The 18,852-nt window shown below is 38.1% G+C and overlaps 1 protein-coding gene across 1 annotated transcript; it reads left to right on the plus strand.

Moving 5' to 3' along the window:
- Positions 1-11,366: 11,366 nt before the first annotated feature.
- On the plus strand, positions 11,367-12,491 carry LOC126785167 (triphosphate tunnel metalloenzyme 3). Its single transcript, XM_050510782.1, is given in 1 exon segment — positions 11,367-12,491. A coding segment is annotated over 1 exon segment (621 nt). The 5' UTR covers positions 11,367-11,603; the 3' UTR covers positions 12,225-12,491.
- Positions 12,492-18,852: the final 6,361 nt, after the last annotated feature.

Consider the following 18,852-nt stretch of genomic DNA (forward strand, 5'->3'; position numbering starts at 1 on the left):
TTAATAGCTATCTCTCTTTGAATCTCATCTGCCTTTATATATTTAACTATTGGGTTTGAGTTTTGATCATTTTTTATGTGATATTTATGCTTAAGTTGACATCTTGGTGTTCTGACTTTTATTGAATCAATGATCATATTATTGTTTCATTATAGTCTTTGGTCATGTTATGGAATATGTAAATCACTAGGACTACTCGAAACAAGTTTCAGTATCATTATTTAATCGTGGTTCTCTTCTATTAAAGCATTTGTAGTAAACTTTGCTTGTTTTCTTTCTTATAATTCCCTCGTTCTTTGACTCAACCTCTCAGCAAGCCTTTCCTCTTAAACAAGTCACGGTTCCGATTCGTTTCATTTGGATGAAAGAATCCTTTGTTAATTATACTTCTTATTGATTTCTTACTACCTTAATAAAGTAGTAGATTTCTCCCTTTCCTACATTTGTATTCATGATCTACTACATTCAATTGGATTTAACTTTTGCTTAAACCTAGTAAAGAATATATTACTGTTCGTTCTTTACAAATAAAGTATGGCAAAAAAGATTATACGATTATCTCAATAACTGTTCGTTGAAGAGATCATGTTCTTCTTCTTTATTTTCCCTTCCTGTTAAGTACTCTTTCCAGCCAAGAACTTCTTAGTGATGACTTTTACTTCTTCTCCAGTTGCCTATTGATCAGTTCAAATAATGTTATATCTTTAGTTTTGGCCTTGAGGTTTAATTAGAATCTATTCTCTGAATTCCCTGAGAGGTCCTCTTGTTAGTGATTTTCTCTATCTTTACTAAAGGCCAAGACAATAAGTTCTTTACTCCACAATGTTTTGTTTCCTTTTGGACAAACTGGTTTGAATATATTGTAATATCAAGCTTATTTGTTTCTTGTGTTTAAATATTCCTGGTCAAAGGAGGTGTATATTTCTATGCTACTTAAGCACTGTTTGAGATTTCAATAGATATATTTTTCAGTGATCTACTTGAGTTGAAGTCATGTTTCCAGACAGAAATATGTTTATTACTAAAACGCTGCCTCAGCATAATTTTATCTTATTATGAGAGAGGACATTCAACTTATTGAAAATCCTTGATTGAATGGTTTTATTTGTTGTATTTGGTTAGACCCAGGGTATAGTTTAAGAAGGTATTGTGTCTCCCTAGGATGAAAGACCCAAAACCTGATCAAGATCCGCTTGTACGGGGTGCGCTCAATGGCCATAATGCGATCTAGGGTTCTAACTGGAAAAAAAAGGAGTTTCAAGGATTTCCCCTCAGTTTTTAAGCTAGTGTTGCAAGTTGCAAATGATATAATGGTTTCAATTTTTGAAATTAAATCGAAGAGACTTCCAGATCTCTATTAGTTCTACTGGATTTATTATGAGCAACACCTCACCTTCACATTTGGTCATTTATCGAATGATCAGTTTACGTTCACTTCCTATCATGTTAAGTTGTTTGTTAGTTTGGCCAACTTCATTGGTTACTGTACCTATTTTTGATATCTTATCTTGGGCATCTTTGTTTCTCTTACTGCTACAGGTTGGATCTTATTTTCATTTAAAAAAAATATTTGAAAAATATACTTACCTTCTTACGCATTTCAAGTGTAAACTAGCTTAAAATCATTGTTTTAACTTACCCTACTGAGCATTAGCTCACTTCCCTGCGTTTTTCTTTGTTTGCAGGAAAGAGGTGTGGTTCTAATTATGATATTTCTGAGTTGTCTTAAATCGGTGGTCAAGTCTTGCTTGTGGACTATATGCTGCTACTGTTTTGGTTGATTGTACTGAGTATATGTTGCTACCCTGAATAATTATTGCTCAGTACATATTTTGGTCAGTAGGGAAAATTTTGATGTGTACAGTGTACTAATGTAAAGTTAGAGGTTAAATGTTTGGGGTTGACATGTTGTTTCTTACTATCCGAGTGGTGAAATGTTTTTGTAAGGGAGTGTACCCGCATGCTTGTACATATTGAAAGAATTTGTGTTCTTTCTTCAAGCTGATTTTAGCATACCTATCTCTCAATTTTGATTACCTGAGCCAACTACAAGTTGTCCTAGCTTTGTTATGGTTTTAGTTTTCCACTTCCTTTGACTCACCACAACTACATTCAATTGCTATAATTATATAGTAATAGTTATATTCCTTTTTGTTCCAACTCCTTTGCCATTAAACTTGATTATCTTTTTAAATTTCTTGAAACTATAGAATTCTATTACTCTTGAACTAAAGAGCAAATTTCTGGGTCTTGAAAAGAAAATGCTTTACAGTGGTTTCCAAATTTAATCCACCATATTAGTCATAATCCGATTTGGGTTGTGACAGTACACCATAGTCTCGTCAGCGCCCCTAGTGGCGGCGGCACTTTGGGGTCATCATAGGGTAGCAGCTTTAGTCTCGGCTCCTTCAAGGAAAATGGAGAGACCGAAAAACAAAAAAGGATTCAAAGCCTAGAAATAAGTGAATGACAAAGGCACAACGCGTCATCAACGATAAATCTCCATCGTATGAGAATGTCTCTAATTAGACTTATGTCTGTGAATCTGCTCAAGCTTTTCCGTAGGACGCCATGGAACCTTGTTTGATACCAAAGAACAATGACATCTTCGTTAACTATTCCAATGACATGAGCATTCAGTTAGGAACTAAGCTACTATATGCATTGATGACGTCTTCGCTTATTCCGTCGCACATGATATCATATCTGAAGACAACATTGAACCATGCTCTGTAGTTGAATGTGAACGCATAGCAGATTGGCCGAAGTGGAAGGAAGCAATGCAGACAGAACTTGAGTCACTAAAGCAGAGAGAAGTCTTCAGAGAGGTTAAATTGACTCCAAAAGATGTCAAACCCATTGGACATAAATGAGTCTTTGTTCGTAAGCGTAATGAGATGAACGAGGTAATGCGATATAAAGCAAGACTCGTGGTGCAATGATTCTCACAACGACCTAACATTGATTATGAGAAGACATATTATCCAGTTATGGACATCATTACCTTCCGCTACCTTATTAGTCTCGTAGTGTCCGAAAGACTAAACAAGTAGCTTATGGATGTGGTCACCGCTTATCTCAATGGGGATTTTGAAGCATAGATATACATGAAAGCTCCATAGGGACTACCTTTACCTCCATCAAGTGCCTCCAAACCACAGAGTGCTCATGCAGTCAGATTACGTCGCTCGTTGTACGGATTGAAATGGTACAATCGGTTGCAGAAATACTTGAAAGAGAGAGGTTACATTAATGATGAACTATGCCCATGCCTGTTCATACGGAAGTCAAATTCTGGATTTGTCATCGTTGCGGTTTACTTGAAGTCGGATTTGAGATGAAGAACCTAGGGAGGACGATATTTTGTATTGGCCTTGAACTTGTTCATAGAGCCGACGACATCTTAGTGCATTAATCTAATTACACACTGAAGATGCTTCGACATTTCAACATGGATCTATGTAGTTCATTGTCTACGGTCGTCCCAAGTCTAGATATAAAAAATGATCCATTCCATCCTAAAGAGGATGATGAAGAGGTTCTTGGTCTTGAAGTTCCAAACCTTAGTGCAATTGGGGCACTATTGTATCTAGCTCAATAAACTAGACCGGACATAGCTTTCATAGTGAACTTATTAGCTAGATTTAGGTATGGTATCATGTTTTTGTTTTGGTATTTGAAAGGTTCTGTTGATTTGAGATTGTTCTATCCCTATAACAAAGAGACCACCATGGCCGCGCCACCTTACACCAGCACCGCAGACAACCATGGCAACACCACCGTACGCGGAAGAGCCGCTATCGGTAGCCACGGCATGGCAGCAGACCACGGTGCCGAGAGCAGGTATTTGTCCCATCCTGTCCATTCCTCCAATGCAAAGACTTCAAAAAATGTGTTAGTTGGTTATGCCGACGCAAGGTACCTCTCTGACTCTCACAAGGCTTGTTCTCAAACCGGTTATGTGTTTACCGTTGGGAATACGGCGATATCTTGGAGATCCACTAGGCAATCTCTTGTTACTAATTTTTTGAATCACGCAGAGATCATTGCTCTCCATGAATCATTTAAAGAATGTGTTTGACCACAGTCACTAGTTCGTCATATTCGTGATTCTTGTGGATTAGTCTCTACAACTGATCAATCTACGTGCATATATGAAGATAATGTTGCTTGCATAGAGCAAACTAAGTTAGGTTTCATCAAGGGAGACAACACCAAGCATATCTCGTCTAAGTTCTTTTACAATGTGCAACAACATAAATTCTTGAATGACCAGATCAATCAAGTGAGTTCAGATGCTAATTTTGCAGATTTGTTCACTAAGTCTTTGCCAAAATCTACTTTTGTGAAGCATTGAAGAGTATTGGTATGAGGTGTTTGTCTGAACCTTAAAGTTTGGTAGACATCAGGAGAAGTCTACATCACATGTTAAGATCATTAGTAGTTGGTGCATTGTACTTTTTTTCTCCTTCGATCAAGCTTTTGTTTTACCCAAGAGGTTTTGTTTTGCTTGACAAAGTTTTTAGCGAGGCAACATTGTGCGTCATGCAACCTAGGTATGCGACACAAAGAGACATATTCCTCGAGAATTACTATTCTATCATTGTGTGTCTTAGCCTATTTAGGTTTCCTGTTAGAGATAGATTTTCATCTATGTATTAGATTAGGATTTTGAATCCGACGAGATTATGTTTATGTAATGTCTATATATAAGTGCCCATATCATTCAATAAAATGACAGTTATTATCCAAATTATTCTCGTATCTTTCATTCTCGTAAACATGATTGACGTATTATACATGAAAAAATTTATAAAAGGTGCGATTTGTCGAGATAGTTAATACCATATATTTTATCATTAACTTCCATTTTTAGTGCTATTAGCACGAGATTCTATAGCTAAGAAAAACACAATGTGTTAGCCTCTTTGGCCCTTACTGTCCACACTTACCCAAACACCATCATTCTAGTCACACTCGAAGAAATTAAAAGATGATAATGGCATGTTGTTCTTTGTATATTCCCATGTGTTGGCACATGCTTATGCCAAGTCATAATCAGCGCAACGATCAGCACACTAAGGTTCATAAATAGTTCAGCCTCGCAGTACCAGTAGAAAGACAGCCGCACTAACTGTGTAACGAGCCGCTCCGCGGCCCAAACCGACTACGGACGCGCCCTCACGCACATCCTAAAGGGAGCTCTAGAGAACACCTCAACCTGACTTAATCCCACATCGGAAGATGAGGGAATGATCTACCTCAACTCAGCTATAAAAGGACAAACCTTTGATATCATAAGGTAAGCAAACTAAACCACTCATTGTTACTATGCATAACCTGACTTACGCATCGGAGAGTTGAAGACCACGCCGCTATGGTCTCCACTTTGACGATTCGTGCTACTTGTGACAGGAACGGAACAAGGAGCACGGCGTATCTTGTGAACGAATAATAAAGCGTATTGTCACAATGCAATACACTACATTAACACCATGCTTACTGTCACAAATAGCACGGCGTATCTTGTGAACGAATAATGAAGCATATTGTCACAATGCAATACACTACATTAACACCATGCTTACTCCACAGTCCATAGCAATAAGCCCTCGAACAATAAGCCAAACAGTATAGGCCGTTCTAACAATAATGATTTGCCCCTTGTACTTAATAAGTTAATTAATTAACAAATGCTTAAATATATTAATGACGACCAATTTCTTCAACCACAAGGCTTGCTAGCTCCAGCTGCGGATCCGGCTCCGGCTCCGGCTGCTTACACCAATGGATAGAGGTTGCTTTTTTTGTAGAGCGAACGATTCCATGTCTCACCAACCTTGCTAAACAGTCCTTTGTGGAGTCTGGATCTACATTTTGGGCACTCACTCACACACAAAGACCAACTAACAACCACAGCCTGACATATCAGATCATCACCGGCGACCGGTACCTGCAGGTTCCCCCAATCTTTTGGGAATGTTCACCGGCCGGAAGTGAGAACCGTACCTATCTAACAATAAATCCCACCTGCACCACTTTCTGACTTGATTAATCAAAACCCCATTAGGCCATAGCTGACGCTTTGCTTGGTTGCTGACAAGTCATGCAATATATGAAAGCTCAATGCTTCTTGATTAATGGGATGGGGTTGGTTAAATCGCATTCCTATTCTAACCCTGAAAAGAACCCAGAAGTGAATGAATTGGCCGGGTCAATTACTGGATTTGGGGTTGGTGACCAAACTTGTTGTAGTCCTTGGCTCTCAAAATCCCAAAAGAGGGAATTACCATTTCATCATGCAACATGCCTCCCAAGTCAAAATAATGACTGACTTGTAACCAAATTGGAGAAAGAGAGATCTGATTCTTACTTGAAAATGAACCATCATGACCAGTTTTCTTTCTCGGATTTGGGTGTGTGCACCAAACCCACATTAAAATCATGTTTCATACATGTATTGATGAAACCTACTTTTCTTGCTTATCATATGCAACCATGATGGAACTAGTTTCCGTAGAGTTGAGCAAACCTGATGTGACATGCTTCATGCCACACCCACCAGACTCGTAATATCACACGTGTTATTCTCATTATTTAATTATAAGAAAGAAGATTAAAACCAACACCTTATCTATCCACCTACAGTACTCTTACACATTATACTTATGGAGTTTCTTAGCTGCCCAACGGAACTCGAAACGTTGTTGTATCCTGGGACCTGGGTACTGCACACAAGATTCGCTTAGGACAATGAACTAGCCACTAGCATATCTCGACTAGATAAGTATTCCTTTACATAAATCTATAGATTAATACATGCACTTTCTTTCTCATTTTATTTTTGTCATCCATCATCTTTAATTTAGTAAGTAATTGATTTTATTGAATCTTAATTTTATTAGAATTTCGTCTCATACTTTTTCCACAACAATTTACTCAAATCTCACGGTCTAAACGACCTTCGTGATATACGTATGGACTAAGGCATATATATTTGAAATGGAAATTAGAAGAAAATGAATCTATGTTTGCATATCTTCTTAATTATTTAGCAGGGACATACGTACATTGTACGAGGGATACCGGCACTGCTTAAGATGTGGTAACTCAGTTTTGAGAATTTAATGCACATTGATAGAAGATGATCTACATTATTAATTAGGGTAGAAGAATACATGTTACCAAAGAGAAGTGCAGAATCAAGAGCAGCCTATAGTTTCTACTTGCTAGTGTAGTCTCTAGCATGGTTTATAAAAGTTAACTACGACGTCGGTGGTATTAGACTATTAGTCAAGCAAGTCTACTAGTCTGGTATCATCTAGAATAGTGTTATCACCTCCCCTTGGACGGGGCAATTTTCGGTTGGATTCCCTTTCATTTCGATCGCCAGGCCGGTCAGAGTTAACCCAGCAAGGTGAGGCACTGAGCCGGTAGGGCAAGCCACGTTGCCCTAACTCAGGTGCCGCCACCAACACAACCCAAAATAGCTTGCCAAGGCAATAAAAGTACACACTCTCCCATATCGGGAAAATGAAGCAACACTTCTCCCAATGCGCCTATAAAACCAACTAGAAACCTCCTAAAAAGGGTTACATATTCTTAAGTCTTTAACCTACGAACTTAAGTCCTCTCCCGGAAACTAACTTAAGCTTCAGAGAATCATAGACCGGCGCACCACTGACCCTTGACCTTAACCTTTTTTTTGTGCAGGTTAAATAGACCAGAGATTGAATACAAGCTGCGTGAAAGAGACCCCTCGGATTTTGTACTCGCAACAGTTGCCACTAGAAGGAGGGTCCTCGTCACCAAAACTCTGCTAGTTTCAACAATGGTTCTCATAAACGAGGACAAAGCCAACCGGTCCCCCTGGGATAACGATGGTGAAACCAATGATCTGTTCAACTAAACAAAGGGCACCAAAGACTCGTATGGGTTCCTTTCACCAACCCTGCCGCCACGCTAGAAGCGGTTCTTCAGGACATCCAAAGCCTCCAAGCCGAAAGAGATGAACAACGAAAAACTCCTGGGCCACTTTGGCACGGATTGCGGAGCTCGAAAAAGAAAAATAGCTTCTCTGGGACACATTGGTGAATCGCATGGAGATGGACGCGACTTTGGAGGCTGCCCATCAGCGATTCCTCACTTCGAGCGTGCAAGTGTCAGCCACGCTAGCCACATCTGGGGCACCCTTATGACTAGGACCGACCCGGCCAACCGTATTCGTCTCCTAGCCACTGTTTTCCACATACATCCCTGGGCCGCACCTGCACTATAACTCTTAGGCGGATCAAGCTCCGGAAACTATGAGAGCGATAAGAGCTCTGATCAAACTGCTTGGACCGAGCTCCCGCCCGCACTGGACCTCCAAACCCGACTCCTCTTGCAAGTGAGCGAGATGCTGAACACCTTGGCCACCAGGGTGGATGAAATTGAGACCTGCAGCATGCCATGACCGCTGCATGGGGGATATGGTGCCGTGCGGGGCCCTTTACCCCGCAAGGGCAAGCCAAGCGCCGACCTGCCGGGGACAAATCTTTCACCGTGGATGTTTCTTCTGAAGATCAAAGAGAAACTTCCATCCTCCTATAAGACGTTTGTAATATCCTGAAATTTAGTATTTACTATTTAGTACTATAAGATTATATTAACTTAGAATTAATTCAATTTTTCTTCTAATATTTCTCTTTAGAAACCAATGATGCTAAGGTTCATACTTTCAAATATAGAAAATTTCTTTTTGTAAGTATTAGACCACGATTTGAGTACATTAGCTCATATTCTTGCGTATACTCGATACTTTATAATCGAGTTTAAGACTAATACCAATAATATTATTTTTATGCATTATATTAGCGTTAGATAGTACAAATATATTGAAAACCTTATGAAAAGAATATACTAAATTCCTTTACTTTTTTTAGAATAACACATATAAATGTGTTTGTTATATCAACATATATATATATATAAGCTTTATGTCAATATGTTTTGAATCTAGCTGAATTTTATATTTTACCCTATCACACTATTTGTTTTTTTTTCTTTGTCAACAACCACCCTAACTAGATAGACCATCACTTAATATTAATTGTTGGTCTCTTAAGTCAAGAAGGGCAGGTGAGAATTGAATTTTTGTGTTCATTCTTGGCCTATTTATATTTGTGAGCTGCCTCAAGCTTTCTTCATACTTCAAAATCAGAAATCATTCAAGTCTAAAGTTCCTTTAGTTAATAGAAAACTCAACCAGCCGATGTTCCTCAAGTTAAAATTCTAGTCTTCACTCTTTCTCTCTTAAACAAGTTACTAAAGTAATAGAATTTTAGGTTGAGGAACATTGGCTGGTTGCGTTTTCTATCAACTAAGGAAACTTTAGAATTGCATGATTTCTGATTTTGAAGTGTGAAGAAAGCTTGAGACAGCTCACAAATATAAATAGGCAAAAAAGGAACACAAAAGTTCAATTCTCACCTACCCTTCTTGACTTAAGAGACCAATAATTATATTGAGTGATGACCTAGCTAGTTAGGGTGGTTGTTGACAAAGAAAAAAAACAAATAGTTGGGGTAAAAAATATAAAATTCAGCTAGGTTCAAAACGTATTGACATAAGGCTTATATATATATATATAACAAACACATTTATATGTGTTATTCTAAAAAAAAAGTAAAGAAATTTAATATATTCTTTTCATAAGGTTTTCAATATATTTGCACTATCTAACACTAATATAATGCATAAAAGATAATACTATTAGTATTAGTCTTAAACTCGATCATAAAGTATCGAGTATATGTAAGAATATGAGCTAACGTACTCAAATCGTGGTCTAATACTTACAAAAACAAATTTTCTATTTTTGAAAGTATGAACCTTAGCATCATTGGTTTCTAAAGAGAAATATTATAAGAAAAATTGAATTAATTCTAAGTTAATATAACCTTAGAGTACTAAATAGTAAATACTAAATTTCAGAGTATTAAAGTCTATCCACCTTAAAAGAAAATTCGTCCTCGAATTTTACTTACCTTGTTCCATTTGTTCTATGAACAAATGCGGGTATTTCTTTCTCATTTATGATTTTAACTCCCATGAAGCCTCGTTTTCATCATGTTGATTCCATTGTATCTTCACCATTGGAATTTCCTTAGTACGGAGCTTTCTTACTTCCTTGCCTAATATGCGAACAAGTGTTTCGTCATATGTGACATCCTCCGCGAGTTCTATGGTACTATAGTCTATGACATGAGAATTGTCTGGCTTGTATTCCCGTAACATAAATACATGAAAAACGTTATGCACGTTCGAAAAATGGTGTGGTAGATCTAGTCGATAGGCTAAATCACCAACTCTTTTTATAATTTGGAAAGGTCCAATAAACCGTGGTGACAACTTGGCAATCTTTTTTCCAAAACAGACAACGCTTCGCATGGGTGAGACTTTCAACAAGAAACGATCTCCGACATGGAACTCTACATTCCTCCTATGTCGATAGGCATATGTCTTTTGCCGACTCTGTGCAGCTTTCAAGTGCTCCTTAATCGAAGCTTAACTACATCAAGTTCGGGAAGAACGGCTTCGGCTAATTCAGACCAACATATTGGGTACGACATGGTCTCCCATAGAGAGCTTCAAAATGTGTTATCCCTATGCTTGAGTGATAATTGTTGTTTAACTGCATGCCTCTAAATCCGAGACCACTATTATATGGAAATATGGTTCCCGAATTAGAGGTGACCTTAAAACCAATAAAATTTCCTCGATAAAACTGACAGAAATTTATGTCTAAAAAAAAAAAATACTTTGATTAGGAAACAAAATCAGAGTTATTTTACAATATATTGGATTTAGAAATACTGAAATTTAGCGAAAATACATGAGTCTCGCATTTATCATCTTGAAATAGTAATTGAAGAAAAACCATCATTTTATTTAGTAGATTCATCCAATTCCCCAAACATCTACTGTTACCTGAAAATAAGATTGTATAGCGAGAGTGGTCGATTCGGAGTGGGTAGTATATCAAATGAAAGAGGTGAGCGAAATTTTTCTAACGGTACCAATTTCGTCAAAATCTATTGCCGGACGAGAAAATTATGACCGAAATTAGAAGAAGAAAAACAAAATGAGAAAAAAAAACTGTCCAGAAAATAATTTTAAAGTGATTTTTTCTAATTTCCACTTAAATATGATAATTTTTTTTATAATTAATTCATAAATATTGTTTTTTTTTCTAATATAAATGAGGAGATATTACATTTTTATAATTTATCCATTTAAATTTAGTATGGTGCAGGCAGGCCGGTCCGGACCGAGCCCTAGCTTTGGGTACCTCTATAATAGTATGTATTAGTATTTTTCTTGTGAAATGCAGGCTCAGAAAGTGAGGGGGTGATATGAAAGATTAGAAATGCTGAGACGAAAGCCAACCAAGATTGAACTCAAAATCGAAGACAAAGAAGAACTCGAAGAAGCTCGTCAACGCGCCGCTGCCTCCGCAACCACCACGACCGCTGCATCCACCGTCCTCAGCCACCTCGACCGCTCCAGAGACCCCTCCTCCAAAACGCACCGCATCATTGGAAACTAGAAAAAGGCCCAAAATGTCTCACATATCCAAAGCCCTCATGGAGGTCGAGGTCAAGATCAGGCTGCCGGACGCCGCCGCCCACGGCAAGGTCACCAGTATTCTAGCGCCGTTCCACCTCGGTACCCACCGCCAGGAGAATCTCTTCTTCGACGGCTCCAAATCCGAGCTCTCGGTGCGCCGCGCCGTGCTCCGGCTCCGATTCTCCGACCGGAGCCCTCTCTGCGCCGTGACGCTGAAGGCGAAGGCGGTGCTGGTCGATGGTGTCAGCCGAGTGGAGGAGGACGAGGAGGAGCTGGACCCGGCGGGAGGGCGGGCATGCGCGGCTGAGCCGGAGAAGCTGATGGCGGCGGAGTCTAGGGTTTTGAGAAGGGTTAGGTAGGAGTTTGGGGTTTTAGGGTTTGTGGGGATGGGAGGGTTTGGGAATGTGAGGGATGTGTATGATTGGAAAGGGTTGAAATTGGAGGTGGATGAGACTAAGTATGAGTTTGGGACTTGTTATGAGATTGAGTGTGAGAGTGTAGATCCTGATGGAGCTAAGGATAAGCTGGAGGAGTTGTTGAAGGAAAATGGGGTGAGGTATTCCTACTCCCAAGTGTCCAAGTTTGCCACTTTTCGAGCTGGGAAGTTGCCTTAGGGATTCAAATGTGGTGAAGTTTTCTGATAGAATGTTGTTTTCTGATGCTTATATCTGAAGAAGATTGTATGAGGTTTTCTTTTGAGTGCAGTTTGGTGTTGATAAAGATTTCAGATTTGATGCACTCATATGTATTTGAATGGTTAAGGTTTTATCTTTTATGGGATGTTTTTAAAAATCATGTTCGAACGAGTTGAATGTGTTCAATTCGGGTTTTTGATTTGCGTTTTGGTTTTGATGCAATTGGATGAGCCATAATTGATGTGCTGTGCAGTGGTTGTGGATTTGAATTTGTACTGATTTAGGCTGGAAAAGGTTTCAGAATTTTAATTTTGTGTTTGTTCCTGCTGATCATGTGAATGGAAGTTATAAAGATACATGGCTACATACTATGTGGCTTGTCAAACCTTTTCCAGGTGCCATACAAGTGTTCATCAGGCAGAGGTACTGAGAAGAGGACACACCCATATTCTTGTAACTGGAGTGTACCGTACAGAGAAATGTGCTCTTGTTTTTTTCACCAGAAGAGTGGGCATCATCATTCTGCAACTTCTTATGTAGCCGAGGACTTGAATGAAATGTCATGAGGATCTGGCACGCCACCTATATGGTAAGCTACGAGTGACGGATTTCTGCACTGGGACCTCTATATATTCATGGAGTCCTTTAATTTGTTGTTGTATTAAAAAGTTAAAAGGTCCCTATTTTACATTTTTTCCTTTGTATATCTTATGTTTATATACTATATTTGAACCTTGGATTTGATAAGATCAATATTTTCAAGTGCTGCAGAGACGGACTGGGTTGATACGTACTTTCCATTTACTAGTCCATCATTTGAGCTTGAGATGTTCTTTCAGGTATGCTATTGATTCTTTAGAACCTTAAATTTTATCTGCTTTTTTAATCTCTTATTAAAATTCTGTCAAAGATAGTTATGTTCAAGCTGCAGGTAATCGTACGTAACTTGTAAAATATTAAGAGACATGTGTTATAAACTTATTGCAAACAAGTCTTAAGAATTGCACATATTCAAATTCAAGTAAGACTATCTTCTTTGAAAAAAAAAATGACTGTAAGACAAGAGAATATAGAACAATCTGCTTGTTGTGGTATCTAAGAGCACTAATATGTGATGAAACTTCATTGGAAACAATTTATGTGAAGTTGTTCGAGAGGTTCTGGAGACCTAGCTCAGGAAGTATGTGTCTTTTAGTGTTTTGTTTTTTGGTGTAGTCGTTGAATATTATCAATCAAGAGAATATCTAACACCATGTAATTATATTGATTCTTGTGGAATATATTCACTGCATTACACAAATTTGAAAGTTTCATCAAGTAGTTTGATGTGGGATGCCTGTTCTACAATGTCACTGTCACTTCAGGATCCAATATATTTGACGTTTTCTCAACCTTGTCTGCCTAACATATTGCTCCATAATATCTTTAAAAATATGTTAAATTGTTAATTGTGTACCAAGCCATTGTTGAATTATTCCTAATACTTGCCAATTCGATTTGCTATTCATCAGTTTTATCTGTTTTATATGCAGTTTATTGAAATACCTCTTTTATAATGCCAGCTGCAACTGAGAAAGTTTCACAAACAAGATGGGAATGACCAGCCACTTTTACAGGATTGGAGATGATGTGAATCGTCACAATTTTCTTTCCTTCTTAGAAGCACACAAAACATTACCTCAAACTTGTTTCAAGTGCATATATATGCAGGGTGGTCTTGAGAGTTTCTGGTGCAGTATCCTAATTTGGCAGCTCAAAATAATGTAAATTCTGAACTTTATTTATAGCTGTTGAGTTTTTGCTTAACAATGTAAGATCCATTCATTTTTGAGTTTTTTTCACCAACAGTCCCTCAACTCTGGTGTACCTACCAATGTGATACCTCAACTCTTAATCGTACAAATGTGATACCCAGACTCTAGTATTGCTATCATTGAAGTACTTCCGTTAGTTTTTTTTAACTTTTCCGTTATCTTGGTGACGTGGCAGTTACGTGAGGCCCACAAAGAGGGTTAAAAGACAAAATTAACCTCATCTAAGAGGAGCAATGTTTTTCCCGCCCTTTACCTTGAGAAAGACACCCAACAATTCCAATTTTGGCGCCAATTTTCCCTCCCTACTCCTTAATTTGTGTCTCTTATCTAAACTAAAGAACTACCGCCAACCAGTCGACCACAATCTGATAAAACCTAGATCAATCTCATTTTCTATTTTTACCCTAGCACTTGTTAAACTAACAGAATAAATATAAAAATTTATATGGAACATCTCATTTCCACAATCTCATAAGAATATAAAAACACATAACTTAACGAAATTCAAATACATGTTTAAGTACCATTAGTTGCCACATTTTATGTTGATCTGCCATGATTTTTGCTTGTAAGAACTTTTAAGTACCATTAGTACAATGCTTTATCTGCTGGTATTATTCCCTCTGGCTTAACGAAATTCAACTACATGTACCATTAGTTCTTACAAGTAAAAATCATGGCAGATCAACATAAAAGGTGGCAACTAATGGTACTTAAACATGTATTTGAATTTCGTTAAGTTATGTGTTTTTATTCTTATGAGATTGTGGAAATGAGATGTTCCATATAAATTTTTATATTTATTCTGTTAGTTTAACAAGTGCTAGGGTAAAAATAGAAAATGAGATTGATCTAGGTTTTATCAGATTGTGGTCGACTGGTTGGCGGTAGTTCTTTAGTTTAGATAAGAGACACAAATTAAGGAGTAGGGAGGGAAAATTGGCGCCAAAATTGGAATTGTTGGGTGTCTTTCTCAAGGTAAAGGGCGGGAAAAACATTGCTCCTCTTAGATGAGGTTAATTTTGTCTTTTAACCCTCTTTGTGGGCCTCACGTAACTGCCACGTCACCAAGATAACGGAAAAGTTAAAAAAAACTAACGGAAGTACTTCAATGATAGCAATACTAGAGTCTGGGTATCACATTGGTACGATTAAGAGTTGAGGTATCACATTGGTAGGTACACCAGAGTTGATGGACTGTTGGTGAAAAAAACTCTTCATTTTTAGCTGTATTTGAGCATATACACACGACTTGAAAAATAAACATCAAAATTAAAACCTTTTTGGGATACAAAATGTACCCTCTATGATCACACCAGAAAATTGTGATAAGTGCTAATGTACTATTGAGGATCTAAAAGATCACCTTATACAAACTTACCTATGGTTCTAGCTAGTATTTATACTGGATCACTATCACATAAATGTGTTTCTTTTAGTTTCTGCAATTCTTGGCTGGTAAATGGAATAGAGATACTTTTGGTGATTTCTTTAACCATAAAAACCTTTCTGCTTCGCCTGTTGGATATGGTTCATCAACAATCTATGGGTCCTGGTACTGATTCTAACTCCCAGCAAGAACAAAATTTTTGTAATCAAATAGTCTCTAATAGCAGTACAGGAGGCTTTATTTTCAGAGATAGTAACGGTCATCCAACCTTGCATATATCTGATGTTTCGATTGTTGAAGCTCTTGCCTTGCCCAAATGCTACTTACTTACATGGTCTTCTAGAAGTCGAAGGGGATTCTAAAATTCTAATTGATAGTATACAGCCAGAAGATATTAGGAGTAGGAATCTTAGGAGTAGCCTATGTATGTTTGACTGTCTTTAAGGACGTTCTTTCCAAACATGTACTAGCTAGTAGAGATAATTCCTTTATAAAAAAAAGCTAGTAGAGATAATATTGCACTTCTTTCTTAAGTTCTTGGTTTCTGGCCAGATCATATTGAGACCATAAATTAGAGAAACAGTTAGCTGAGACAAATCGTAAGTCGATCAGTTCTAGATAATCTACCTTACCCTTTCCTACTCATTTTGTTCAGTATGAAACTACATATCTTACCCGTCGAGCAAGACAAGGCTCTCTTCATAAGAATTAACTGAGCAAGCCTGCACTCCAGAAATCCCTACTGTTTAAAGTCTCCCTCACATTGTCAAGCAACACTAACTTACGGCCTATCCGGCCCCCAATACCAAAATCACCAGTCTTCACCACTCCTTAATCACAATACCTCGGTCAGACTTCTTCTCGGACCTTGAACCATCAATAGCGTTCATGATTTCTCCTCGCTATATACTTACATTACCCAAATAATAACAACAGGATTACCGGGTCTATCTCCAGAAAGATACAGAACTTCGATCATAATGTCCAGGTTCTCATCCAAGTTGAAGCTCACGGGCAACAATGTTTCCTTGTCCTAGTAGGATTTTAACTTGCCGCAACATTATCACTCCAAATGATTCGCCAGCCACAAAACGTCAAAACAAAGTAGAGAATGTCCATTTTACTCACTATTTCCTTCTCCTACTTGGACTTTTACTGTTCACACTTCAAAGTACGTAAAACAACTAGTAACTAAATTCAGTCAATTAATAATTAGGAACTCCCATTTTGGTCCTGAATCTTTTTCCGATGAGGACTTTTAACTTCCGTGCTCGTACTTCGATCATAGTTAAGGCCTATATAAGACATCTCCTGGTTTTCTCATTTCAAAATCACAAAACTCGAACCCAAAGTTGAGAAAAGAAAATGGAAATTGAGAGCATGAAACAGTCGTCAAGGCCGGAAAATAAGATGAAGATGATACTGGTGGCATCCATAGTTGCCGGAGTACAATTCAGTAAGATGAAGATGATACTGCATGCAGTTATCTTTGCTTACACCCTACGTGCAACAACTGGGCGTCCCACACAAATGGGCCTCCATCGTCTGGCTGTCCGTTCCCATTTCCGGTCTAGTGGTGCAACCCATCGTCAGTTACTATAGTGACCCTTGCAGATCTCGTTTTGGCCGCCGCCGGCAATTCATAGCCGCGGGAGTTGCGCTTGTTGCCTTCGTCATCTTCCTTATTGGATACGCGGCCGACATAGACGTCAGTTGCGGCGATTCCTTGTTGAAACATACGAAACCACGCGCCATCGTCGTGATTGTGATCGGGTTCTGGATGTTGGTAAAGAACAGAGGAAGAATTGATGAATTAATGTACTATACAAGCCTCCATTTATACAGTAGAGTTATGCTATCTAAGGTAACTACTAATGTGTGATTTACAGATGATTGGAATTGAAACCATATCAATCTAATTGCTAACAATCTGTAATTCTATCTTTGATTGATTGAAGATTGCTTGCTAACATTCTGGAATCACTGGATTCTTGGAGAGACTGATGGTTTAACATTCTGGAATTACTTGATTCTTGGAGAGATTGATGGTGTTATGAATCTAGACTATCTTTCTTGTTATCATTCCCCGCAAGCTAGGAGGACAAGCACAGACTGGAAGCTTGGATACAAGGAACTGAAAACGCTGAGTAGAAAGTCCCTCTGTAAAGATGTCTATTCTTTGGTCATCAGTAGAGACATAAGAAACTGCTAGTTCTTTTTGGACAACCTTATCTCTCATATAATGGTAATCAACCTCCACATGTTTGGTTTTGGAGTGAAAGACCGGATTGGAAGCCAAAGAAATGGAACTGATATTGTCACACCAAATTCTTGGGCATGAGAGGAACACATTGAGATCTCGAAACAAGATCAAAGCCAAGACAACTCAGCAGCAGTATAAGCAAGTTGCCGGTACTCGGCCTCTGCACTAGACCTGGACACGGTTTTATGTTTCGTTGAGCTCCAAGAAATAGGGTTTGCAGATAGAACCCACCAGTTGAATGACGGTCATCCAGATCACTGACATAATCTGCATCAGAATAGGCCAACCAATTTGAGTGTGCCAGGCTGATAGACCAAGCTATAATCAATAGTAGACTTCAAGTATCTAAGAATCCTTTTGACAGCCACCCAATGAACAGTAGTAGGATAGTGCATGAATTGACACACTTGATTAACATCATAACATATATCAGGCCTAGTGAGAGTGAGGTACTGTAAAACACCAACAATACTCCGATACTCAGAAGGATCTTCTAACTTAACACCATCATAAAGACTAAACTTTTTACCAGATAGAACAGGGGCAATATATAGCCGAGAATCATGAAGCTTGATCTTTTTCAACAAATCCACAATATATTTATGTTGTGTCAAATGAAAATTATCACCAACATAAGCAGTTTCAATACCAAGAACATAATGAAGAGAGCCCAAATCTTTCATGGAAAATAGAGAACTCAGATTCTGAATGAGTTGGGATATATGAGAAGAGCTGTTACCCGTGATATGTATGTCGTCAACATACATGAGAAGCTATGTAGCACCGACACCGACATCGACACCGCGACATTGACACGGTGCGACACCGCGACACGGCAAATTTTAAAAATCTAGATCCCGACACGGCGTCGACACGGTAATTTATATATAATTTAATATATATATTAATGTGTAAAATATATATATATATATATATAACCTTACATAATAGTTATAAAATCAAATTAAAGTTCAAAATTCATTCAATTACATTATAATTCATAAGAAATAACATAACAATGTCTAAAGCATGTGATAAAAGTGCGAAGTTTAATTGATATTGATTTAGGTTCTAAGGCTCTATAAATTCAATCTATGTGAGTACTGCAGTGGATTGATGTATAAATCTGCTGAGACACAC

This window comes from Argentina anserina, chromosome 1 (genome assembly GCF_933775445.1).
Source record: "Argentina anserina chromosome 1, drPotAnse1.1, whole genome shotgun sequence".
In the NCBI taxonomy this organism is placed as follows: Eukaryota; Viridiplantae; Streptophyta; class Magnoliopsida; order Rosales; family Rosaceae; genus Argentina; species Argentina anserina.